This window comes from Paramisgurnus dabryanus, chromosome 11 (assembly GCF_030506205.2).
Source record: "Paramisgurnus dabryanus chromosome 11, PD_genome_1.1, whole genome shotgun sequence".
Taxonomy (NCBI): domain Eukaryota; kingdom Metazoa; phylum Chordata; class Actinopteri; order Cypriniformes; family Cobitidae; genus Paramisgurnus; species Paramisgurnus dabryanus.
In genome coordinates, this window is record NC_133347.1 from 1,689,848 (window position 1) to 1,716,882 (window position 27,035).

General features: G+C 39.4%; 5 protein-coding genes across 8 annotated transcripts; 4 read left to right on the top strand and 1 right to left on the bottom strand.

Annotated features, from left to right (window-relative positions):
• Positions 1-462: 462 nt before the first annotated feature.
• Positions 463-2,594, top strand: LOC135730235 (oxytocin-neurophysin 1-like). Its single transcript, XM_065248082.1, has 4 exons — positions 463-508; positions 601-722; positions 1,909-2,113; positions 2,278-2,594. The coding sequence occupies exons 2-4, from the start codon at positions 603-605 to the stop codon at positions 2,391-2,393; spliced, it is 441 nt and encodes a 146-aa protein (XP_065104154.1). The 5' UTR covers positions 463-508; positions 601-602; the 3' UTR covers positions 2,394-2,594.
• Positions 2,595-3,330: 736 nt separating this feature from the next.
• LOC135752036 (fatty acid binding protein 1-B.1-like) lies at positions 3,331-4,437 on the top strand. Its single transcript, XM_065270360.2, has 4 exons — positions 3,331-3,405; positions 3,884-4,056; positions 4,129-4,221; positions 4,307-4,437. Exons 1-4 carry the CDS (start codon positions 3,339-3,341, stop codon positions 4,358-4,360), a joined length of 387 nt encoding a protein of 128 aa, XP_065126432.2. The 5' UTR covers positions 3,331-3,338; the 3' UTR covers positions 4,361-4,437.
• Positions 4,438-4,771: 334 nt separating this feature from the next.
• Positions 4,772-13,614, bottom strand: smyd1b (SET and MYND domain containing 1b). 2 transcript variants are annotated; one of them, XM_065248083.2, is made up of 10 exons: positions 13,311-13,614; positions 12,200-12,376; positions 11,830-12,043; positions 11,614-11,744; positions 11,112-11,150; positions 8,715-8,910; positions 7,427-7,519; positions 6,168-6,331; positions 5,716-5,884; positions 4,772-5,123 (listed from the first exon to the last, which is right to left on the bottom strand). In XM_065248083.2, exons 1-10 carry the CDS (start codon positions 13,430-13,432, stop codon positions 4,968-4,970), a joined length of 1,461 nt encoding a protein of 486 aa, XP_065104155.1. In that variant the 5' UTR covers positions 13,433-13,614; the 3' UTR covers positions 4,772-4,967. The 2 variants fall into 2 exon arrangements, with proteins under 2 accessions (XP_065104155.1, XP_065104157.1); XM_065248085.2 differs by lacking the exon at positions 11,112-11,150 and having other exon boundaries at positions 13,311-13,604.
• A 1,006-nt stretch (positions 13,615-14,620) lies between these two features.
• On the top strand, positions 14,621-17,330 carry sprb (sepiapterin reductase b). The gene is made up of 4 exons (XM_065247860.2): positions 14,621-14,807; positions 15,700-16,352; positions 16,442-16,732; positions 16,962-17,330. Exons 2-4 carry the CDS (start codon positions 16,025-16,027, stop codon positions 17,150-17,152), a joined length of 810 nt encoding a protein of 269 aa, XP_065103932.1. The 5' UTR covers positions 14,621-14,807; positions 15,700-16,024; the 3' UTR covers positions 17,153-17,330.
• Positions 17,331-18,126: 796 nt separating this feature from the next.
• Positions 18,127-26,957, top strand: lzts3b (leucine zipper, putative tumor suppressor family member 3b). Of its 3 annotated transcripts, none has more exons than XM_073816188.1 (6): positions 18,127-18,297; positions 19,611-20,156; positions 20,779-21,324; positions 21,798-22,118; positions 22,422-22,652; positions 24,709-26,956. In XM_073816188.1, the coding sequence occupies exons 2-6, from the start codon at positions 19,686-19,688 to the stop codon at positions 25,351-25,353; spliced, it is 2,214 nt and encodes a 737-aa protein (XP_073672289.1). In that variant the 5' UTR covers positions 18,127-18,297; positions 19,611-19,685; the 3' UTR covers positions 25,354-26,956. The 3 variants fall into 3 exon arrangements, with proteins under 3 accessions (XP_073672289.1, XP_073672290.1, XP_073672291.1); XM_073816189.1 differs by lacking the exon at positions 18,127-18,297 and adding an exon at positions 18,500-18,543 and having other exon boundaries at positions 24,709-26,957; XM_073816190.1 differs by lacking the exon at positions 18,127-18,297 and adding an exon at positions 18,573-18,624 and having other exon boundaries at positions 24,709-26,957.
• Positions 26,958-27,035: the final 78 nt, after the last annotated feature.

The window sequence follows — 27,035 nt, forward strand, 5'->3', positions numbered from 1 at the left end:
ACATTGAAGACCATTTTGATGAGAGAGAAGCCACATAAAGCTTCAGTCACATGATAGAAATCTCACTAAAACATAATCCTGAATTCAGGAGTGACATTCGTCCAAAAATAAATCTTTAATGAAGTTGATCGTATGGATGACAGCATCATCACCCGTGTCATTTATTAAGGATTATTAACACTGTTAACCTTAAGACCCTTCATCAAAGACATGACTTTCAGTAAAACATTATAAAGTGAAAAATGTGTGATGTGTTAGAGACAGACACCTGATCTGAAGTCTATTCACCTCACCTGTGCTGTATGTGACCCCCGGTGACCTTTCCTTTGATCTAATCACACTATTAATGTCCCTGAATAATGAAAGTCTCATTAGAGTAAAGCAGTAAAGATGAAGCCGTGTCACATCATCCATTCATCATGTGAGTATATAAAGACCTCAGTAGGGTTTGAAAAACATCTCCAGATCTTCTTCTCGACTGATCACAGGCAGCTGTCACACAAACACAGTAAGTTAAGTGTTATTATTATTATTATGAATATATCACAGATATAATCTCACACATAAACTCTGTTCTCTTCTCTTTCTGTCTGTCTGTAGTTATGTCTGTTATCAGTCTGTCTGTTCTTCTGATCGGTCTGCTGTCTGTCGGCTCTGCCTGTTATATCTCCAACTGTCCAATAGGAGGCAAAAGATCACTTACAGAACTTACGTCACACAAGGTAAAAACACCTTTACTAATGGGATTCATGAAGATTAAAGTTAACCCAATTATTGAATGAATAATGGAATAGGAGTTGTATATGCAGTAAATGTAATAACTATTTCTTATTGTCTGAAGCAATAATATGCAATCATAAATATTATATTTAATTGTTTTAATTGTGTGTTGTAAAAGTTCGCCGCCGTTTTAAATCGAATTCATATCTAATAAATTTATGGAAACAACGAAATCGCATTGGTTTCCACATAAACACAGCCAAACGAGCTCGTGCGGATTTTCCTCACCAAATGCGGGAGTGACGTCATCGCGACATTTCCGGTTGTGACTTTCGCTCTACTCTGCAAAAAAAAATGAAAAATGATTTTTGTCTTGTTTACTTACATAGTATAAATAAATAACGTATCTGAAATATCTTAAATTGAGATACATTTACTTGGTAAGCAAAGTGGCTTAAGATTTTAAGTTTTTTTTATTGAAATAAATTATGAAATTTAAGGCCTTAAACAAGTTAAAATATCTGCCAGTGGGGTAAGAAAAATAAACGTATTACAGTTTCAACTTAATTCAATAAACTCAATTTAAGTTTTTTTTTTTACCGCACTGGGCAGAAATGTTTACTTGTTTTAAGACTTTACCTCTTAAATTTCATAATTTATTTCAGTAAATAAGTCACTTTGATAAATGTATCTCAATTTAAGAATTCTTAAATATTTTACTGAAAAACAAGACAAATATACTGAGACATTCATTTTTTGCAGTGTGCTTGCTTGAGTTTGCAGGCTATAAAATGTTTTGTGGTCAAGTGCAGAATCTGTTTCAGATCAAGCTATAAAATGTTTAATAAATTACTAATATATTTTTTTTTAAAGCATTTTAACAATTTCAGAATCCATAAGGCCACATGGAGTCTTTAATTTCAATTGCAATGGCTTTTAAATGTGGTTTAGACTTTTTTTTTTACAATCAATGTATGTTTTATTTATGTCTGCCTGCAAACATAAAGCCATAAAACCCAATGACATTCATGTGAAATTATGGGGTCAAACATATGATCATTTGGATGAAGGGTCATATTTTGAGATTTTTAATATCTGTCTGCTGTAAGTGACACAATGCATGAGAAGAATAAAATGTCATCATCTATATGATGAAATCTTAGATATCTCTCTCTCTCTCTCTTGTAGTGTATGACGTGTGGTCCCGGGAATAAAGGCCGATGTTTTGGTCCCAGTATCTGCTGTGGAGCCGGTCTGGGTTGTCTGGTGGGTTCTCCCGAGACTCTGATCTGTATGGAGGAGAATTATCTGTCCAGTCCCTGTGAGACCGGCGGGAGTTCCTGTGGATCTGATGGTGGACGCTGCGCTGCTCCGGGGATCTGCTGTGATTCACGTAAGTTTATTGGGTCAAGATTTTATTACATCTCAGATACTACAACAAACAGTTGATTCTGTGTAATCAGATATGGTGTTATATTAATGTTGTGTAATGTCATATCATTATGGTCTAATATGCTTATGTATGGATATTTTGTAATATCTAATAATTATTAACAGAGAGCTGCAGCGCAGATCAGACCTGTTTGACTGAAGATAAGTCTGATCAAGAGAACTCTGATGAAAACATCTTGATGAGGTTCCTTCACCTTCACACGGCCAGCAGAACCCATTGATGAGAACCCATAACAGCCTGTCAATAAATCAATCAATGAGAAGAGCTCTCTTTCCCTCTTTCTTCCAGTCTTATGCATCCGCCTTCACATCTCTTCATATCTAATGATGATGTTCTCCATTCAGTGCACAGAAAAAAGCTTTAGTTATACTGACTGTAGATGAATGGAGATCATGTTGAATAAATCTAGAGAATGAACCCAGTTGTGTCTCAATTCTGTCTGTTTCAGAGCTATCACATGACATCATGTGCTTGTATTAAAAAAAGATAAGATATGCAAAACACAATCTATAAGGCAAAGGTTAAGAGATGATTTAGTGTTGAAGGTTATCTGTTGTGTGTGCTGTTAAGTTTCAGCAGGTGAGAGTTAATGCAGATGCTGCAGAGATTAACCAAAAATGGAAAAACTGATGTTTGATTAAATATGAGTTGACTAGTAGTAATAATTTACTTCTACAATAGTTATCAGATAGTTTGTGTCATATCTATAATAAGAAACAGTGATTATAAAACAAGGTAACAATGCTTTCATCATGACGCAGACATGCATAATTCTGCATTACACAACATTAGTGATTTGTGAGGATCTCAGTTATATGAAAAAGAAACATTCAACTATAAAATCATTCATAGTTTAAAGTTTCTTTCATGTGTGAATGCATCAATATTACATCATGCAACAAAATGTCTGCAACAGCGGCATCTGTCATTTCATGAAGTTTGAGAACATGTGATGTTGTAGTAAAAAGGACAAAGTCTAAGGCCATGATCAGATTAGTGTTGGGCCTTTAATGATCTTGACCATAATGAGCTCTCAGAACTTCTTCAGACAAATGATTTCATAGAAATCAACCAATCAGAATAGTCCTCTCTGGTTAATAATTATAAATCTCTGCATATAAGAGTCTTTTAAATCAGTTACTCTACTTTTACTCCACATCTCACAATGTCTTTTACTGGGAAATATCAACTGGAAAGTCAGGAGGGGTTTGTGGAGTTCATGAAGGCCATTGGTAAGTTTATTTCTTTCTTTCATTACTGCAAAAAACAACTTTCTTACTTAGTATTTTTGTCTTTTGTTTCAGTACAAATATCTACAAATACTTAAATCAAGTTGCATTTTCTTGATGAGCAAAAAGACCTAAATAAATAAATTTGATACTTTTTATCTAAAAACTAGATTTAAGGGAATTTGTGCTAAAAAAAAGCAAAGAAAAATATTTTCTTTTTTTGCTTGTTTTAAGCACAAATTGTATATTGTATATTTTATTATCTTAGGTTATTTTGCTCATTGAAAAAAGTGTATCTTGATTTAAGAATTTTTTGAACAAGACAAAAATACTAAGTAAAAAAAGTCATTTTTTTTACAGTGATTACATCTGAGCTTTATAGGTTTATATAAAAGCTGTAAATAAATAGAAATGTTCAGTAATTGTCTTTAAATGAAACACTTAAGTATATGCACATCTAACGGCTTTATACGTCCTGTAGGTCTTCCTGATGATCACATCGATTTCGGCAAAGATATTAAAAGTGTGTCTGAGATTGAACAGAATGGAGATGAGTTTAAAGTCACTGTAACGACTGGACCCAAAGTCCTGAGCAACACTTTTACCGTCGGAAAAGAGACTGAGTTAGAAAGTCTCATAGGAGGAAAAATTAAGGTAGGTCTTTCTTCCTAAAATAATATTAAAGGTTAATATTGAGGATAATCTCATGTCTGTCTGTCATTTAAGACTGTGGTGCATAAAGATGGCAACAAACTCACAGTCACTCTGGACAAAGTCACATCAGTCACAGAGCTCGTGGACGCCAACACTCTTGTCAATGTGAGTAGAAAACAGATTCATCATACATAGACACACAATGACTTCATGATTTTCTCAAATAAGATGATGCTGTTTTCTGTTTCAGACCTTGACTATGGGTAACATTGTCTATAAGAGGACCAGCAAACGTGTGGCATGATCACAAACTGTCCATTAGAAAGAGCAAAGTGTTAAAATAATAAAACAACTTTTTTATTAAAGTGAAATATTGTAAGAGTTGTGTGTGTGTGTGTTTGATTTTTTATGTCTCAACTCTTTCCCTTAGAAAGTAATATATTTAAACAGAGAGCAAAAAGCCTCCTCTTACTCAGATAAAAAATCTCCTCCTTTTTTTTTATCTCAACTGTGCTCAGATTGCAGAAACATGAAATATGCAAAAGTAACATCATTTAAAGTTTAAGATCTTTCAGATCATTTGAGGATCAAACGAGCTCATTTTATATCTCTGTACTGGATTAGTGAAGGTCACTCTATTATGATACACGATTTATTCAGTAAATTTATTCAGTTTATGTGCTGGAGAAAAATGAAAACCAAACCAAAAACTTAACACTTTCAAACCTGATAAAACTTTAATTATAAAACTTTTTACAATTTATAATGAAACTCAAAAACAATCCATATGACATTTAGAAAAGTGTTTCCAATAAATCTCTAAATGTCTAAACGAGTAGTACGTTTCTCTGACGGCTGACGTGAGCGTGTGCAGTCATATACAGTGTGCTGATGTCATTGTATGTGTGAGGTCACTTCCTGCGGAACAGATTTTTGATGCTATCAGCGGCGGGTTCTGCCATCATCCTCATGGGCTGGTTCTTCAGCGCCGCCTCACGCATCGAGTGATAAACGTATTCGTTCTGTTTAAACATGCGCAGCTCCATCTCTGTCTGCATGCGCATGGCCTGATAGAAGCAAATAAATTCAATTCAACACTTAAATCCAACTATGAACATTGAACTAGAGCTGAACGATAACTGCCGATTATTTACCTTGATATTGTAATAATGATGTCATATTGATGTCAACAGATTTTACATTGACGTTTTGAAATGTTTTATTTCAAAAAATAAATAATATAATGTAAATAACAAATAATTATAACACTTATATTCTTATTCTGTACTAAAAAGTAAAAAGTTGGATTAACTTAAAAAATTACTTTAAGTGGTAAAACCTTAAAGGTACGTTTTAGGGAAATTTTAAGTTGAAAAAACTTAAATCTTTTGGGTGTTACCATTTGAGGCAATTTTTTAAGTTGATCCAACTTTTGGAATGGAATGGTTAAAGTACACATCAACTTATTTATTATAAAATCTCTGATTCATGACTGTATTTGTTGCCCAAACATCCTGCCGAAACTGCGCACAATTGGACAGCTGTAATTGAGACTTTTGACAATTATGTAATTGATTCTCCTGTAATTGTAATCCCGATTAGTATGTCGATTAATTGGGCAGCCCTTCATTGAACTATAAATACAGAATTGTTTCTTACCTCCAGGTCTTTGGTGATAGGATGGGTCGGCCCGTGTGTGATCATCAGAATAGCGTAGGCCTTGCAGATCATGCCATGACCGACTTCGATGTTTCCAGCCTGCCAGTGTGTCACTCCTGCTCTCATTGTGGCCATTCCCAACTGAGCGTTGTTTGGATGATACAACTTCCTGTTATAACACACAAAACACTCTTATGATGCGTTCACACACAGCTAAAGCTGGCAAATATATCTATGGTCCAAGGTGATGCGAGTGGAGGCGGGAACTAATTTGCATTTTTTATATCCATGTATACTAAATGAGGCAAGAGTGTCGAGTTACATTCAAACAGTTATAAAGCATAAAGAAGTTACTGTGACAGGTAAAAGTTTTAGATATAATATTATGAAGCTCAAAGATGAGATTTAAGAGATAAAATGATCTGTTTGACTCCAGCACAACACACACTCACAGGTATCCCTCCACCATCTTGCGTGCGAAGGTAGATGCCTCCTCAAAGAACTGCAGATATGACAGAACCTCACTGAGCGTGCTCCACATCCTCAGCTGATAGATGTGAGTATCGGCAAGGACGTTCTCCTGTTTCTCCACACACTCTCTGCAGATCTTCACCACCTACACAAACATCACAGATTAAACAATCAGAGACTGATCCTCCTGCTGAACTCTCAAACTTTATTTATACTCTCAGCAGCATGAGTCTCCACAGAGATGAAGTCTTAACACCTTCGCCTTTATAATCAAACCATTCGTGAGTATTCTTTTTCCTACTATGGAAGTGACTGGGGCTCACAAATGGTTTGGTTACAAACATTCCTCAAAATATCTTCCTTTGTGGTCACCAGAACAAAGACATTTATACAGGTTTATAAAGACATGAATTAAAATTTTTTGGGTGAACTATCCTTTTAAAGGTGCTCTAAGTCAATTGACGCGTTTTAGACCATAAAACATTTTTTGTTACATACAGCAAACATCTCCTCACTATCTGCTTGCTGCCTGTCCGCTGATCAAACTGATAAAAAAACCCGATCTCTAGGAGTTACCTGCGCTCCGTCTGTTTGAAAACAATTCAAACGTCAACAAAAACTAACTTCTCGCAGATTCGCTTAGACCGCCTTTAAGGAGCGCCATCTGATACAGTCTCGTGTATACAGGCGCTGTAGCTCCCTCTTGTGTTGTTTAAAGAGATGTGCAATCATTGAGGTGATCTGAAATCATCGGGATGAGGTCAAGAAATTGCAATGAGATGATTATTTAATCATTGTGACAGCCCTACTTTCAATGTGATTACGCAATACAGTACATAAGATCGCACTGGACCGACTCACGGCTAGTGCAAGAAAATAAATTGTGGTTTAAAGTACTTTTTATTTTTTTTTGGTGAAAATTACGATTGTTTTGCTAAAAACGACCCTTATATCTCGGTTGGGATTGTTTAGAGGACTTTGAATCTGCATTGAAACTTAAAAACTAAATTTCTTCTCATCTGAACAAGGAAAGACATCAACATCTTGGATGACATGGGGCAAATAAATTATCTAGATTTTTTAATGAAATTAAAGTTATCCTTTAACTTCTGTTTTAAAGCTGCTGGTCAATCAGATTAGTCTCTACAGCTCTTTATGTTGACAGTATCACATAAAATAACAGCAGCTATGAGTTTTCTTCATCATGTCAGTCAGTGTTTACTGGAAAACTCATTAATACCTCATTATAGTTCGCATCAAGCCGAGCCTTTTCCATCTTCTCCAACATCTGTCGACTGTATTCTGTTATTTCTTTGACCTTCTCTTCTGGAACCTTCAGAACGGAAACAAAATATAACACAACATTAAAATCCATTACTCACTCAAAGCAGTTCCACTATTAGTTTTGGTCTCAACACTTGTGTGAACATAGAGTACAGAATGATTTTCACGTTCACTGAGGGTTTCAGATTCCTCCTGGTGTGTCTCTTATCTTAGCCTAAACTCAATGGCTTCTATATTTAACCCCTGACTAATCTCTCAAGACTTCTGATAGACGTGTGAGTGCTGCTGGTCGCGGTCTATCTCTTACTTTATTTCAGTCGTCTACAAGCCTGAGAAACATTCATGAAGAGTCATTTACATTTAGCACCTATGTTCAAGTATACGAACACATTTATGAATAACCATACTCTCTGCTTTATGTTTGTACATAAACTATATAACATCTTTACTTTAAGGGGATCATATGATACATATCTGACTTTTTCCATGTTTAAGTGCTATAATTGGGTCCCCAGTGCTTCTATCAACCTAGAAAATGTGAAAAAGATCAACCCAGTAACTTAGTTTTGGTCAACCATTCTCTGCAGCATGCATAAAAATAGATCACTGAAATTTGTCGCCCCTTGTGATGTCAGAAGGGGATCTTATTATAATAATACCTCCCCTTAATCTGCACTATCCAACCACGGCACTGACATTTAGTGCAGAGATCAGCTCATTTGCATTTTAAAGGAGACACAAAAACAGCACATTTTTGCTCACACCTACAAAGTGTCAATTTTAAGATGTTATAACAAATTATCTGTGGGGTATAACTTCACATACGTCCTCTGGGGACACCAAAGATTTATATTACATCTTAAAAAAGTCTTGTGAAATGACCCCTTTAAAGTTTCCCAGACAGGTCTTCAATCTAATCCCAGACTAAAATGCTTGTTTGAGCTGTCTTAACTGAACACAGCATATTTTAACATCAATTGGTGTTATTGTTTTGTCTAAAGATGTACATTATTATATAATATTGTTTTTTGTAAGATATGTTTGTAAAGACTACTTAAATGTCCTAATATATCTAAGTCCTAGTCTTGGATTAATCTAAACCCTGTCTGGGAAACCAAACATCACCATTAGATTAGATCATATTTAACGTTTAACTGACGCATGAAAGTCACATGAGTGTGATTTTGTGATTTAATCTGACACAGGAGTACGAGTAAAACACAGAGTGATAAATGTGAATGTACCGGGACTCCTTCAACCACAGCTCCGGCCATCTTCAGGTCATCTTTGGTTTTGTTGGTGCAATGTTCACAGGTGCAGTCGAAGAAATACTGCTGCTTCAGAAGACGTCTGCGATCTTCAGACAGGTTCAGATAGTCCACATAAGACACGGTCACTTCTTCTCCAGGACTGATCTTACCCAGCGCACGCAGCTCGATTCTGTGACCCGAGGCAAAATGACAGAATTAAGAGCAGAATGCAGGTTCATCATTAGATCACCAGACAGACTAATCTAATGCATCTCAATACTCAATTCAACTAGAGATCAAACACATACAGAGGACAGACAACACAAGGAGAGGATGAAGATTTGCTATCTGCTGCAAACCTAAAGGTGAGAGACGTGGTGAGAGACGTGGATATTTTGTATATAGACCGAGATCATATACAAGACCTGAACTTCATCTGACAGCAGTGCTTGAAAGGACAGACAGATTTCTGACAGATAAATTCACAAAGAGCACAATAACACCTGATATTAAGATGCGTTTTGGTCGATCCGATCACAAGTGGACGGTAAAGATGTATGTCCGTCTTAATCTGTCTCTTTTGGGCACTTTTTGTCCTGATTACTTCAAGAGGATGGTCTGTAGGTGAGTCATTAAACACGAGCCGGTTTACATTGACAAGCACTAATATTATGTCAGTGTCCGCTGCTTGTGTTGTTAGTTAACATGCTGTACAAAGTTTTTTACATGTATATGTAAGAGCTTTCTATTATATTTTTAAGAGTAATTGATGAAACACAACTCGTTAAATGAAACAGAAATTAAAGCGGTGTATAGCAGACACTTTAGTTTTATCAATGAAAGCCAAAAGACCGCACTATGTGTTCACGCTAGAAGTCAGGACCGATGTAAAAACACTGTGCTTGTACATCACACATTAGATCAATGGGATGAGAGTGAGCTGTGTTTTGTGGTTGTTTATACACATTCAACCACACTGATCAGATCAATGCGTTTTTGACTAACTCTGAATGTGGTCACAAGTGGACGAGCTCAAAACATTTACACCTGTCGTCAATGTGTCATCTGATTGACCAAAACGCCAAGTGTTAACACGACCATAGAGGTGTAAAGAGGAGCATTTAGTTATAACAGCTGTGGAGTCACAAATGTGCTGAGAGGATCTGTTGAATTAGGTGTTGAATTAGAGATTAGAGGTGAGAACAAATTAACCAACTACCCATCAGCAACAGTACAACTAATAGAAAAAGACCTTCATGTGTCCTGTATGACTTTTCTGCTTTCATGGAAAATCGTCAAAAATGATGTCATACAGAGAATAAGTGAAGAGTTTCGTTTGCAAAACGAGATAACTCCGTTTTTAACATGTTTGTCAAAACATGTTTATTATTATGTTATCATGTTATTATTTTGTTTTATGGTGATACTTAGCTGTATTTTTTAAGTTATGAAGGTTGAAATCAAAACAAACCAAGTGCAGCTGAATTGATATTAAAGCAACACTATGTAGTTTCCATGTAAAAATGACTTACAGCTCCCCCATGTGGTTGAAAGCGCAAAAGTGCCTGGTATCAGACACTCTTCTGCAGGCAGGGGGAGGGGCGGGGCTGTGTTTCCTACCCTCCACCGCCACTTTCAGAGTGTGCTTGTAGCAGCTAGGAGGTTGCTCAGGTTGCAGCAACAGTACAATTTGTCCAGTTAAAAGTTGTTCTATAACTGAAATAATTTTACAGACATTATTTAAAGTTAAAAAAAACTACATAGTGTTGCTTTAATTGAAATGCACAACCAAAAAACAAGATTTCTGAAAAATAAAAAAAAACGAAACTCTGTTTTACAACGAAACTCTTCAAGTCAACCGACAGACCTGACGGCCTCTGGTAAATGTTTGCTATCATGATGGAGAAGAGTGACATTCTCAACCTTCCCAGCAAGCAGTTCTGGCTAAACCAAGGCAAAATTTGGGCTGTCAGTGAAAGTCTAATCAACGTCTAACCATAGCCTAAGAATAAACGATGTGTATACATTTTAACCATGTTAAAGAAATGAAAGCAAACACCTTGAACACCTTTGCTTACATGATACAATATCAGACATCTCGCTAGTTTTTTTTGCCAAAAAAAGGCGTGTAACCAAATTCAAGGTTATTTAGGGTAGAGGTGGGTTACTCATAGCTGAACTATATTGGGTCTCGGTTTTTGCTTGCTGGGTTTCCTTTGGTTTCCACTGATGACAGTCCGTCATACAGGTATTAAAGGTCATGATGGTAAGTAAATAATAGATCCCTTTAAGGCACAAAAATAAGTGTTAAGATATTGATGTTAATAGCAGTGGGCTGTGTTTGGGTAGTTGAATGAAGATGATGAAGATGATGAAGAGGATCTGACCCACCTCTTCTGTGAGTGATACGCTGTATCAACAGCCGATTGACTGCAAGACAAATAAACAAGCTGTTTGTTTCTCTCTCTGTCTGTACCGAAGACTGAAGGAAAGAGATCCAACTCGAGACAGGACAGAGATTAATAACAAAACAACCGCAGAGGAGAAGAATTACAGCAGCGGTTACAAATATAGAAATACAGTGGATGACAACCTAAATTCACTGACATACACACATCAGTGTTTTAATAAACTGGATGTAATGAGATGAATTATGATTTATAAGAACATCTCTGTGTTTCCTAACAAACCTAAACTTGTGTTGAGAAAGATCAACTCCTCTCAGGCCAAAGCACAAACATAAAGATTACAAGAATCCCACCGCTGGGTTATTCCCGTACGAGCGTCTCACATTTTCCACCTCTTTCACTTCAAACTCTCACTTCCTCTACACATCTGAAATCTGACTTTCACCTGTCTGATCTCACGCTCTTCCCTTCGACGCGTGACTTACTTGCCGTTGTTCAGGACGATGGTGCAGTTTGGCCAGCAGTCGTGGTTGACCAGACAAAGGTTTGGGAACAAGCCGACACCCACCGCCTGAAGCCCTCTCTGATCGCTCACCATGAATCCATTACAGTTGATCTGACATGAAAAGATAAAGTCACGTGTACTGATCAGACTCCTCTCAATGACCGCATGAGTTCAACATGACTGAAACATGACTTACCACTCCGAGGACGTGTGAAACGCTGTCTACCGTGTGAGGTTTGCTGGAACGAGGCCAGTAGTCTAAGAAATTGTGGATGTCGACTTTGAAGTCCTTGTGATCTTCTTCAGGGATGTCATTGAGGTGATCTTCTAAATCATCCAGGCTACTGAGCTGCAGGTCTGAGACGATACTGCCGTGCTTATCTGTACGCCACATGATACGAGCGGCCAGACTAAACACACACACACACAAAACTTTATACTTTATCCTTGCAGGTATTGAAATTTAATTATAGTTCCTTACATTCTGACCACCTCGGTTCAATTGATTTATACTCATGCAGATAATATGCAGTGTTTGTTTAACGTGAGCTCTTTCAGACTCTTACCGGACATTTTCACTGGGTGCTTTGCCGTAGCTTTTAATGGCGGCACATTCAAGTTTGTGTTCCTCCCAGGCCGCGCGCTGACACGTCCTGTCGCAGTACTGCGCAAACCTGCACTGTCCACAGCGCTGCAGCTTCTCCTGACGCCGAAAACAGCTGTGACAAACATTGGCCGCGTGACTGTACCGGAGAAAACACAACATTCATGACATCATCATCATTCATTCAGTGTTTTCAACTCTCTGAAACCAATGCATTTACTGTACTATTGATGCAATGAAACATCAATGGAGTACTGAAGTCTCAACATATCTCAAACTGAAGGCAGGGAGACACCCGAGACAGGTGTTCAGTCCATAACAGGGCAAACACACACAAAGACACATACACTCTCCCACCCACCCACATATACACCCACCCGTGACCTGCATGTCTTTGGACTGTGAGGGAAACCTGAGAACCCAGAGAGTCGTTGTTCTCCATATTGTCATTTCAAAAGTATTACTAGGACTTCAAGATTAAAAATCTCTTCTAAATCTGTTTACGGTGACATCTGTGGAGATTAAGTTTCATGATGTTTCATAAAGACTGCATTGAAAGGTTTACAGTGTCACGCTTGTATCTGGAACTGAATATATTTGAAAACAGATTTGTTGTGGTGGATGATGCAGATTCTGCTCTTCCCTATTTCATCTATAGCCTGTTGTCAGATGTATTTATTTCTGGAACCATCCATGATAATTCTCCTCAAATGATCTAAAAACAGTTGATCATGTACAGTTATGAATAGCCAACATGACATAACAGTACAGAATGTCAGACTCAATTCAAACATAAAGAGATAGTGGAGTGAGATCATCAGCTCTTACGTCATGCGGCCCTTCTTTAAATAACCAGATCAGTGGTCTCCAACATGGTGCCCGCATGGAGTCTGTGATTTGCTGGCTCTTTTATGTATGTTGTTAACATTTTAAACAATGATAAAACATATCAACAAGTAAAACAAAAAGTATCCCTCCAGATAGTTTTATCCATTCTGGTAACCCTTGACCCATAAACTCGAGATTATTGAAGTCCCTGCAGTCTGCTCTCATTATACTCTTATATCTCTTACCTGTCAAAGACCACCGAAGCAAAGGGAGGTTCAGAAAATAAAACATCTCCAGCCCAAAGTTCTTTAGTGGCCCTCAGACCTCGGCCTTTTCCTGGAGAGTCAAATACTTCCACAAACTCCATATCTGCTGTCAGATCCGTCTTCTCACAGTCAATGAGGTTTGTTTCTTGCCAGGTGGGAACTTAATAAAACAGTCGACCCCCCTTCAGCTGTACCATCTTACAGTCAGAAACAGGGGGGTGTTAGACGACCGAGACGGGGGCGATTTCTACAACCCCCAAAATCTGTGTCGAGGACAGGAATCGGTGCATCCACAAATGCCAGCTGGACGTTTTAACAACTCGTAATTGGTGGCAAACGGGTCCCTGTACTTCAGATAAATGGGTTCTTCCAGTCGTAGAGCTTCTCATTGGAGATTCTGGAGGATATTTTTGTCCCTCAGCTGGAGCCGCCAGTCAAGAGACGTGTGGAGGACAGAAGACAGCTGCCATCACCCGGACACTCGCTGGACTTCATCATCTGTCTGCTTCCAGCATTTTCCCTTCCACACCGTCACGTTCTGGTTTCTTCTCACAGAGATCCAGAAGATTGTGACTCAGCTGTTGGTTTCATTAACACTCCTGAAATGAAGGAAAGTCAATCATCGTGTTTTCATTATTCAATTATAAACTGACTTTTGTAAAGTGCTGCTGTCTTTCATTACGATAAACTTATTCATTCACAACAGACACTTCGTCTCATTCTCTATAAGTGCTTATCAATGTTTGAAGTCTGCCAACAACAAGCAAATCAAAACTTATCTTAATAACCTTTATTTAACCAGGAGATAAAATCTCACTGAGATTAAAATCTCTTTTTCGGGAGTGTCCTGGCCAACTCAGTCTTACATTAAAGTTTCTATGAGATTTCATTCATCCTGAGATGATTTTAAACTGTTATGATCGAGTGATGTCTCTGTAGATTTTGTTGACTAAGTGATAATTGTAGTTCATATTTCTGATGATTTGCTGTGATGTTTGTTTGTGTGCGAGTCTCAATATTCTCCTGATCTCCACATGATGACACACAGACATCTGATGATCCCACAATTAGTGATGGATATTAAACAAATGACACAGATTGTGTGGTTCTTCAATTTAATCTCTGTATGCTGTTACACTGTTGGGTTATTTTTATAACTCGCACATTAGAAAATCCATAAAAATTTTAGGGATAGAGAAATCAAAGGCCAAGAGAAAAAAGTGATATGCTCTTTTCATTAAAGGCGAGGTCCATGATCTCAGAAAGCCAATGTAGCGCTGGACTTTGGCTCGACTCCCTTTACCAAAGCGTTTTTCAGAAATCGTGCACTCCACCTTTAATGCTGTAAAAAAAATCATGTGTGTAGTTTTTCATTTGTGAGTTACTTTTGAGCATCTGCTAAATTAAAATCAGGCTTTTTTCAGTTCAGTTTGGGACAGCGTTTGGCAGTCGCAATCTAAACGAAGCATCTTAAAAGTAAGTGCGACAAGGACATGTATATGTATATAGTAAAGCAATATAAAGTATGCTGTGCTGTCTGTTTCTAATGTTAATCAAACGATGGACAAAAAATCATTCGTCTTGACTGATTAACTTTCATAACTGCAAAAAGGTTTAATCTATACTTCATTTAAACTATATACAGTAGGGATGGGACGATTACCTGTTTCATAAATATTTAATTATCATTACAACCGTGTTTGATTACCGTGATTTTGAAAACTCGCTGTAAATCCTGTCCAGCCAGAATCAGTTTGACGCAGGCACGCACATGCAACATAGTTTTTTTAACAAGAAGGCATTTAAGGGATAATATATTGTATTCATTCACAGTAAACTTATTAGACAGATTTATTTTTTTTTTTACCAAAGAAATTATTTCAGGGACATGAAATATTAATTGTGATTTTTTGTGATTTTCAAAAATAAAACTTGTTTAAATGTTTTCAGTGTGTGTATCAGTTCTCTTTTTGAACATTTCCTTCTCATTTTAACAAAACCATGATAATATTGATAACTTTGGTCACTATAATCATGATATGAAACTTTCATACCGTCCCATCCCTACTATAGGCTACTATAATACTGTGCATGCAGGATTATTTTAAATGTGATTACATTTCTACAGACGAACATGGAAAACATAAAACCCACTTTATTTACATGCTTGTTATATTTTGAATTAAAGAAACCCTTAAGCAAAACATGGTCAGGTCAAAGTGTCTAAATAATTTTTGGTCCTAAATTTTGAAAAATTGTACTGGTAGACCACTATATAAAGAATTAGTTTTCTGTCTAATATGTCACAGTTGACTGTATTTTGTTTAACTATATACATATATGTGTCCTTGTCCCCTTTATTTTTAAGATGCCGGCTTTGCCCCTGGTCTCACGAGTCCTTCGCGTGATCTCTGCCCATGCCTAAAAGACAACACGTGACACGCTTAACTGTGACCACACACATACAATAGTGACTATAGTGTTGATATTCATCACCACACATAAATATCTGTTTTCTTGAACATTATGCTACGCTTATGCATCATTTCATTTATGAATGAGTGTAAAAAAACAATCAGTTTCACTTTGGTCTCAGAGACGCTGAATATAAAAGCCCCTCAGACTGCCGAGAGACCTCGTCCAACTGAACGTTCACAGGCAGCTTCTTCCAAGGGTTTCTCCAGGTTCCTATAATGGAAACCATCTCTCAGGAACACAGGAATTTGGGAAGAGCTTTGTGCATCATCACAGGAGCTTCCAAAGGTTACGGCCGGACACTGACCTTACAGCTGAGCTGCCTGTTGAAGTCCAGGTCCGTTCTCATTCTGGTGGCAAGGACGGCCGATCAGCTGAACAAAGTGAAAGAGGACATCATGGCTTTGAACAAGGGACACAAAAAGCTGTTTGTCCGTTGTGTGCAGGCAGATTTAGAGAAGACGGACGGGGTCCAGAAGACAATTCGGGCAGCTAAAGAAACATCTTCATCTAAGATGGACCACGTGCTTCTTATCAACAATGCAGGTGTGATGGGTCATGGAGACGATCAAGAATTAAGATTTTTATCTTGTGATGTAAGTAAATATCTGACGATACGTCTCTGTTGGTTTCAGCATCACTGGGCGATGTGTCTCGGCTAGCGTCGTCGTTCACGGACCCGGCTGAGGTCAACCGTTACCTGTCACTCAACGTAAGCTGTGTGCTCAGCTTGACAGCCGGTGTGTTGCAAGCGTTTCCTCATCGTGCCGGTCTCCAGCGGACGGTGGTCAACATCACGTCTTTGTGCGCGCTGAAGGCTCTTCCGTCATGGGTTCTGTACTGTACCGGTAAAGCGGCCCGTGACATGATGTTTCGGGTGTTGGCGGAGGAGGAACCTGATGTCAGAGTGCTAAGTTATGCTCCAGGTTTGTGTTGGGTCAGCATTATATTTCATCAGAACAAATTCAAATCCAAATGAAAGATTATAAATGTAATCTAGGGGTTAATTTGACCTAGTGAATGTAATGGTGCAATGGACAGCAGCCCTGCTATATGTGATGTAATATAACTCACTGTGGTTAAGATGTGGTAGAGTGGGTAACCTCTTCATTAATCCCTGGTTATTTATTAAGTTTCTGTCCGTATGCTCCACAGGTCCTCTGGACACAGACATGCAGGTTCAAGCTCGTTGTTTCTCTGGAGACCTGAAGATCCGTCAGTCGTTCTCCTCGATGTTCTCTGAAGGAGCGCTGCTCTCCTGTGAGGAGTCCGGGGCCAAACTCATGAAACTTCTGCTGGATAATGAATACCAGTCCGGGGCCCATATAGACTTCTATGAGTTATAGAACAACATTACAAATCACAAAATTATTTATGATTTATTTATTTGTAAATTAAAGTAAAATGAATCACACAACATTAAGTGTTTGTAGTACACATGTTTAATTCTTTGTCTTTCAGTAAGTTAATGACCGTTTGACCCTGACCACTTTGTGTGCAAGCTAATAAAAGTCATCTTTGTAATTAAAGGAAAATGATATAAAATAATAAAGTACTATTTGTTCATACAATACATGTATGTCCTATTTGACATCATATCAATGCATTTACCAAAGAAATGGCTAAAATTTGGAGAAATGTGTTGATTTCTGAAGGGTCATCTTGAGACATCAAAGTTTTCGGGTGTCTTTGTGTAAGGTTTACCGAGTTAACTCAAAAGTGATTGACATGCAAGGAAAATGTCAGGGAACTAACACAGATCTTGATTGCAGCATAAAACACGATTTTCTTTTCTATTATTTAACGTCAAAGTTGGGCTTAATGGGTACACTTACCCTAATCTTGCAGCTGCACTGTCCTTCATCTTTGACTCGTGCTGGTTTATTAATGCAGCTGAGGACCTCCTGTGGTGATGAGAGATATGACACGTGCAAAATAACACATGAGACATGTAGAAATGATACATGGTTATTGTAGTAAAACCATGGTTTTGCTAATAGTAATCAATACACCAAAAACAAACATGGTTACTTTTACCATAAAAAAACATAGCTAATTTTCGTAAGGGCTTGACCACCATCTAAACTAATTTAGTACCAGTTTGCTCAGGCCGAGTTTTTGCAGCAGGTTGATATTTTTTTATTTTATGAATATATTTGTAAAATTATACTTTATGCGTTGAGGTCTTGCGTTCAGGTGATCATGGGGCATAAACTGCGCATGCGCGTAGTACAACCGTTCGCAATGTGCGCAAGCGCAGAGACGTTGGCCTTTTGGGGGCGTTCCTGGCGTACGGCAGAGGGGCGGGGCGGAGGTGGGTGTGTGTCTCAGCTGATACACGCATCCGCGCGCTGACTATCATCATCATCATCATCATCAGCCCACATAGAGACCGTTCGGTTTATATGGACCCGCTGTGGACGCGACGGAACCGGCTCACTGAATGAACGCCGTCGATGTGTGACGCGCGTCAGTGCTCGCGCTTCAAGCAGTGAGTATATTAGAGCGGACGCTTCAAAGCGTCAGTCTTATCAAACGCTCTGATTTTCATGCGCGAAACGACAGTGATGTCAAAAACGTGTCGATATTTGATGACCGCTGCTTAAAAACAGACTGAAGAAAAGAGAGAGAGACAGAGAGAAAGATGACGAAAGATAGAGAGAGATGGGTTTAGAGAGAGAGAGAGAGAGAGAGAGAGAGAGAGATGCTACTCTTGCGACTCACTCGACTGCTGGAGGTAAAACAGTGTAAAATGCGGTAGATGCGCGTGATGTAGTGCAGTGATAGTGGGAATGAGGATTTGGTTTCCATCTTCACGGTGCGTCTTTGTTTGTGTGATATCTGGAGGTTTTGCCTCTGATGTTGTCAGTAAGCAGAAAATGGAGAGCAGGGTAATGTGATGTGAGGGCTAATGTAATGTAATGTGATGCGAGGGCAGATGTGATGTAAGGGGCAGATGTGATGTGAGGGGCAGATGTGATGTGAGGGGCAGATGTAATGTAATGTAATGTTATGCGAGGGCAGATGTGATGCGAGGACAGATGTGATGCGAGGACAGATGTGATGTAAGGGCTAATGTAATGTGATGTGAGGGTGATGGCTATTGAAATGTGATGTGAGGTTGATGTGATGTGAGGGCAGATGTTATGTAAGGGGCAAATGTTATTTGAGGGCAAATGTGATGTAAGGGTAGATGTGATTTAAGGGCAGATGTGATATGAGGGGTGATGTGATTTGAGGGCTGATGTGATGTGAGAGCAGGTGTGATTTGAGGGCAAATGTGATAGGAGGGGTGATGTGAGGGTTGATGTGATGTAAGGGGCATATGTGATGTGAGGGGTGATGTGATTTAAGGGCAGATGTAATTCAAGGGTAGATGTGATTTAAAGGGAGATGTGATGGTAATGTGATTTTAGGGCTGAAGTGATGTAAGGGGCGGATGTGATTTGAGGGCTGATCTGTTATGTAAGGTGCAGATGTAATTAAAGGGTAAATGTGATTTAAAGGGAGATGTGATTTAAAGGGAGATGTGATTTGAGGGATGGATGTGTTTTCTGTAGCCCTGATTCATTGACTGTCTGTATCTATGGCATCAACAGGAATGTTAAATATACACAGATCTCACATTTCCCAGAATCTCTTTATGTCATCTCACAGCATCTGCTCTGACTCCTATACTTTTTCAAGCTACTTTGTATATTCTCGTGGTTCAGTCAGTTTTTTCTCTTGCAGAATTCCTCATTGGAGTAAACAGGTGGTCTTCTAACTGAACAAAGATTAAATGTTTTCCTTCTCTTGCTGTAGTGTTCGAGGTATCCAGACAGATGTGATGGCCCATGCGGAGGGTTGCGGGGTTGAGTGACGCTCAGTTACCCCAGCATGGGCAGCGTGGGCAGCGGGGTGGCCGGAGAGCAGGAGTTCGCCATGAAGAGCGTGGGCACGCGTACCACCCTCCCTCGTGGCCCGCCTCTCTCCCGGCGAGGCCCTTCCGACCGCAGCTTCAGCGCCGAGCGTCTCCACGCGCCGCCCTCCGCCTCGGAGGGCTCCACCGATGAGCGAGGGGGGAGCAGCACCACGACGGATCGAGCACAGATCAACAGCACCTCCTCTCATTTGGAGCGGGTCGTCCCCACCAACGGGAAGGGGCCAGGGGGTAACGTCACGGGCCGCAGAGACGGACACAGAACCGGAGCGGTGGTGTCGCTGGATGCCTGCGGTAACGTCATGGGGCACGGTGCTGAGAAGAACCAGGATTCTGCGGCACCGGTGAAGGGCAGAGATGGAAACATGACTAAGAGAGACAGTCGCACACCACCCAAGATATTAACTGTGTCTGGAAAACTTGAGCAGGTATGAAGAAGTCAAACTGATGTCATTATTGTCCTCCTTTAATAACTGTAGTGTTCCTGTAGCATTAGTAGGATGCAAAGGCGCGGAAACGTTCCATGGGAATTTAATCTGGGTAATTAAATTCATTTATATGGGGAATTATATTTCAAATGTGAAATGTATTGAAATTTATGGGAATATTTGGACATTTAAACTAGATCATATACAAACATAAATAAACATTTTGTTGTTACATAAAAGTTCCCTGTTATAGGCAACTCTGCAATTTTCAGTGAAAAATTCCCAGTTTTTTCTTATTATTGTTAATTCCCATGGAAACTTTCCAGCATTGAAAAAAATCCCAGATTTTTGCAACCCTAAATGTTAGCAGCTCAAAGGTTATAAGTTGGAATCACAGGGAACGCAGATCCTGATTAAACCTATTGAAGCGTCTGACAAATGCATGCAATGTAAACGTCCTCAGATAATTATTCACTGGAATATCAGTAAAAATATTCACATAGATGAAACACAGAAATGTAGATGATTCAGTACAACATCTTTAATTGAAGTCTATTTTGTCTCACTGTTTGGATCGACTGATAGATTTTTGTAAAAGAGTTTTCCTTGTGATCATTTTCAGAACAATTCTGCAGTTGTACGACCGTCTGCCTTTAAACCTGTGGTGCCCAAGAGCTTTCACTCTATGCAGAACCTGGTTGGACAGTCTGGAGGAGGAGGAGGAGGATGTTCTGCTGGGTCTGGTGGAGGTTCTGACGCCCCACAGTCCCTTTGTGAGCAAGACAGCCCAGATCGAGACCCTTCAGGTGGAAACGACGGTCAGGGCGGCATGTCCGACTCCGGGAGGAACTCTCTAACAAGCCTGCCCACTTACTCGGGCCCGAGTCTGGGCTACGGGCCGCCTCAAGCTCTCGGCCCGCTGAGCGCTTCCACCAGTCACATCAACAGACTCGGAACCGCTGGCGCTCCACTGGACACAGTGGACAAACCCAACTATCAGAACGGTCGGAGTGTCTCTGACAGCTGCCAGTCGTCGTCTGGAAAAAGCTCTTTGTCGTATCAGAGACTTTGTCATCTTAAAGACAAGTGTGCTGGCGTCCAGCCGTCCCCCTCCACTGATGACATCATCCAGGACCTGGAGGATCGACTTTGGGAGAAGGAACAAGAGGTGACTGTACTTTATGAGTTTCTCCTTTAATGTGAACTGCATTGATATAGTACGGCTGTGTCCAAATACCCACACTTCTTGTCTTCGCGCCCGACTGCTTGACCAATTACATGACGTATTTCCTGTATTTTGCCCAAATCTTTTAGTGCACATAAAGATCCCAAGCCGTGGATGTAAAATTATTCACCTGATGGGACACACTTACTTAGCAAGTGATTCAGCTAGTGGCAACAATTTGGGATACGCTTAGCCTTAAATATCGATCAGTGTGCGTTAAGGGCACTGCACTTTGTCTGTTTTAAGTGTGTGTATTTGGACACAGCCTCTGTGTAAGTTTCATCTCTCGGCTACTTAAGGTAAAAAGTAAAACTTTGTAACCAGTTATCAACCAGATCAAGTTCTTCTCTAATTCTTTCACATAGATATAACCTTTACTTTACGTTCAGTTTACATCTAAAGTGTTTCTTCTGCAGGTCCTCCACATGAGGCGTAACCTGGATCAGAGCGAGGCGGCCATCGTTCAGGTGTTCGATGAGAAACAGCGAGTGTGGGAGCGCGAGATGGAGGAACTGAGACAGAATTACGCCGGGCGTCTGCAGCAGGTGACCCGTCGGGCTCAGCGCACACAGCAGGCACTGCAGACCCACGTCGCCCGATTACAGCAGGACAAGGGTCGTCTACAGGAGGAGATCAGCGCCCTGCTCGCCCAGAGAGAAGACCTGGAGAGAAAGTGCCTGGATTACCGTAAAGAGCAGGCGGATATTCTGCCCAGACTGGAGGAGACCAAGTGGGAGGTGTGAGGAGCAAACCCTTATAATCTAACACAGTGATTCTCAAACTTTTTCAGCATGTGGCCAAAACTTCAAATTTGGATTTAACAAAACAAAACATATTCAATTATTCAGTATAGTTATGTTGGTTAGTAGCCTTATTTTTTTAGATTTAATTATACAGAATTTATGATGAATTAAATTATTTTAAACCGGGGCCCCCCTGTCACCATCTCAGGGCCCCCAGTTTGAGAAGCACAGGTCTAACACATTATGAGACGAGAGAGAGGTGTGTTATTGAGTTATTGAATGCTGTTTCTTCTGTAGTTATGTCAGAAGGCCGGTGAGATTTCTCTGCTGAAGCAGCAGTTGAGGGAGAGTCAGAATGAGGTGACACAGCGAGCGGGTGAGATGGTGGCCCTCAGAGGTCAGCTGAAGGAACTCAACGCCCAACTGAAGGAACGTGAGGAGATCATGCACAGCCTGAAGGACTCTTACACCAAGAAGAGCCGAGAGCTGGAGAGATGTGAGGGAGATCTCAAAATAACACTAACTGAGGTGCACACTTCTTTTTTATTTTTCTCTTACGTTCTGATTTAGGAGGTCAAACATCCTGCAGACTTCACATCAAACCCTGCATTAACACACACACACACACACACACACACACACACAGTTCATTATGATACGATACAGTAATGATGAGGGATCGACTGATATGTTTTGTTTTTTGTGCCGATACCGATTTTTGTTTCATCTGCCTTAGCCGATGACCGATACAGGCTGCCGATTTTCTTGATACTGCTTTTGCTCACTCAATTTACATCATAAAAATGACACAATGATGATGCCAAATGTTACAAATCTCAATTTAAAAAAGTAACATTTATTGAACTTAAAAAAAAAAAACACATTGGGGTGGTTTCCCGGACAGGGATTAGACTAGTCCTAGAATAAAACAAATGTAAGAGCTGTCCAAACTCAAAACAACTTGCACTGACATATCTTAAAATACATCAGTGCCCTTTGTTTTGCCTCAAAATGCACATAAGTAATGTTTTAAGTAAGTCATGATTGTTAAAACTAGTTATATTTCCCAATTAAACTCAGGTCTAGTCCTGGCTTAAGCTAATCCCTGTCCGGGAAACCGCCCCTATATTTAACAAATAGTAAAAACAGGTGAGGGTGCTATGGAACCATGAACTGCACTCTCCACAATGAGGAGGAACTATCAGCAGAGGATATTGATTTCTAGCACTTTACTACTACAAATATTTATAGAGATGAGAAATAAAAACCCGCTTTCTGCAGCTATGATCAGCTGTTTGGCCGAGCTTTCGATGTTGTCATGGAAAGGTTGGATGGATTTTAGTCACATGACCTGCAATCGCTTGCGGCTTCCAGCACTCTGTCTGAAAATAATGCCGGAAAAAAATCGGCGAACACGGCAGCCATGTATTGGCCGATCATGATAAACATAAAAATCGCAAAAATCGTCTCGATATATTGGCCGGGCACTATATATCGGTCTATCACTAGTACTGATCATATCCGCCAGCGATGCAATATTTGTGATACATAAAACATTTCTGTGATTCAATTAATTTGCAGATACTTTAATTTTATGTTAAATATGTGACATGAATGTTTTTTAAATAAAGAATAATAAATAACAAGGGAAAAATGTCTCATAAAGTCAAGCTTTTCAAAGGTTTTCTGCCAATCTGTTTGTCCAATCCATTTTCCAAATACAAAATATTTCTAAACCAATGCTTTGTGTCTGATAGCAGTCGCAACGTCTTCTGTCTCTTTCGCTGTGCTTTTGCCGCTACAACGGCTTTCTTACTGCAAAGCATTCACTTTCTGACACTAACTCACAAAAATAAATGAAAATGTGCACTTTGGCAGAAATGCGTAGATGGACGTTATGTCAAAGAATGAGGAGAGTGTCAAAGTAAAAGTACTTCATATAAACATTTTATGTGTGGCATTGATGCATTGTAATTGAATCAATGCATCGATTCATATAGATGTTTTGTTACACCCCTATTAATGACATCTTTCTAGAGATCTAACGATTATCGGTTTAATACGGTTAACAGCGCTAAAAACGGTTAGTATTAAACATGTCATTTTTTTATTACCATTTAACCGTGCCAGTGTCACGCCTCAAAATCCCCTGTCCAGCATCAACCAATATAAAGCACTAACGTGAGACAAACTCATTCATTCAGATCTGCTCTCATGTGTTTGTGATGACAGTGCTTCACTGACTGAATTTAAATCCTAAAAATCTTCACATTTAGAGAAATCTAGTTATACTGACACTGATGTTTACTTCTTTAGACAGATTCATCTTTTCTATTCATATTTCATTAAATTATATGATCTGATGAGTTTAAAGATCTTGTTTGTTTCTTTAGCGATTGCTTTCTATACATTTCATCTTTACATCCTTCCATGAGCAGAATCTATTTATAAAACAACAAAGTGTGGTTAATAATGACTGTAGTTTTAACTGATCACATTTACCCCTGAAACGGATGTGATTGGCTGTTGTCAATATGTAAACTAAAGAAGTATGACAGAAGTGTTTTATTATCATAATTTGCAGGTGTCGATGTTGCGGGATAAGGTGGTTGTGTTCGAGGCAGAGGTTCTGGGTCTGAAACGCGCTCTCAACGAACTCAGCTGCAGAAGTGAACGCAGCGCGACGGCTCTGAGCGGCAGCAGCAGTTTACCCTGGGCCGGCCTGCACTCGCCCCGAACGCCCGAGGCCCTGACCGGACTCGCTCCCCTCAGCGTCACCGTGGACGCCCTCCTCAGTCTTCAGAGCGACGAGGCCAAAGCGCAGCGGCAGGAGGCGGGCGAGCTGCGCAGACAGCTGGAGCGTCTGCAGGGGGAGCTGCACCTGGAGAGACAGCAGAGGGAGCGGCAGGCCCTCACCTTCGCTCACGAGCGCCACACCTGGCAGGGTGAGAAAGAGCGAGTGTTGAAGTATCAGGCCCAGCTGCAGCTCAGCTACGTGGAAACGCTACAGAGGAACCAGGCGCTGGAGGAGCGGGTGGGGCAGCTCGGAGCTAAAATACCCACGACGCCCGGCTCCCCCCCGCCCATCACTCTCACCGTTCCCGTTCCGATGACCCCCACGCTTTCCCCGGCGGACGTGGAAGATCCCAAAGCACCGGCGATGCACCAGCTCGCTCCTCCGTGGCCCGTATCTACTCGTTTGGAGCGGATCGAGTCCACGGAGATTTAGACACGTTCAATTTATCAGAGACAATCAATGTTTGTTCGACATTGCACATTGTTCAGGATTTCAGACACTTGCAGAGAGAAATGCAGCTTAAAATGAAGACCCGACCCTCTGAGATACAGATACACACCTGTTAACCCTCTATGGTACAGTGCTTCACATTGACAACATCTTATAGTAATTCAACCTATTGTGTGACTATGAATGTGTTGACTATTAGTCACATGACATTTAATTGTCTTGAGTTAACACAGATTCCTGGATTTTTGATCACTGATGTTGATCTTTTTTATGGCTCAGCTTTATTTAACTGAAGTTATATTTGTAATAAAGATGATAATAGTTTGTGCATGAGAAACACAATATTAGGATGATTGATGCTTCATCTCTCAGTTAGATGTGATTTGTACCATAGAGGGTTAAAGGGATAGTTCACCCAAAAAATAAAACTAAATCTGTATGAAATCTTTTCTAAATCTGTATGAATTAATTTTTTTCTGATGAACACAAAAGAAGATATTTTTGATAAATGATAGTAACACACAGCTGATTGTAACCATTGACTTCCATAGTAGGAAAAACAAATCCTATGGAAGTCAATGCATACAATCAGCTGTGCTTAACATCATTTATCAAAATATTCATCAGATAAAAGAAATTCATACAGGTTTAGATCAACATGAGGATGAGAAAATGAAGACAGATTTTTCATTTTTGGGTGAATTATCCCTTTAATGAGCTGTGAACACATATCAGTGATGTAAAGACAAAAACTTTTATTAATATTAATAATAATCATCAGTGTGGTGTGAATCTGCTCTGTATTAAAGGTGGATTATATTTGAGTTCAGAGGGTTTTTAAAGGAAGAGAGAAGTTCTTCAGATGAGTGAAGATCACTGCTAGTAACTGCAGTAACTAAACCTGAACAGCAGAGGTCACGAGAGTCTCATCAAACTAAAATCTCTTTTCTGTTGGGGTCAGTTTTTGACTTTATTTTGGGGAATGAAACTGATGACACATTGACGGACTGTAGAAGTTTCTATAGATGTTCTTCAGAGAGGGAAGTGTGAACTGCTGTGTTTTGATGTAGTTCTGCAGTATTGTGACTTACAGACTGCCTGTATATATGACGAGTATTCATGTACAATTGTTATTTCCAGTATAAAAAGATATTGCGTGTTATTATTTTGAAAAACTGATCATTATTGTTATTTCATTGTTCTGGTTATTGTGAATTCATAAAGCTGGCATTTTAGCTTTATTCTGTTTTTCTGAAACACGTTCCGTCAAATGTATTGATCATTTCCAAAACCTTCTGATGTAGTTCTGATGTAACTTTTCATTTGCTGATGTAATTTATTGATTTAGAGATTAAATGCTATGGTTTTTTTTATATTTGTATTGTTCATATGTTTATGTTACTGTAATGACTGTCGTAGAGACAAGTTCACACGGTTCAGATACAAATAAATCATTTTCATTGAGAAACGACATTAATAATCATTGCATTTATTATTCTGTAACTTTCTATAAAATGCGTCACGTGTTGACAGAATACATCTAAGATTATTTATCCTTAAAGATTGAGTAAATAATCTCAATTTATATCTATCATAATATGTATTCATATTTTGAGATGTATCGCAATATATTGAATGTGTTCCGCCAGAGGGGGGCGCGCGCC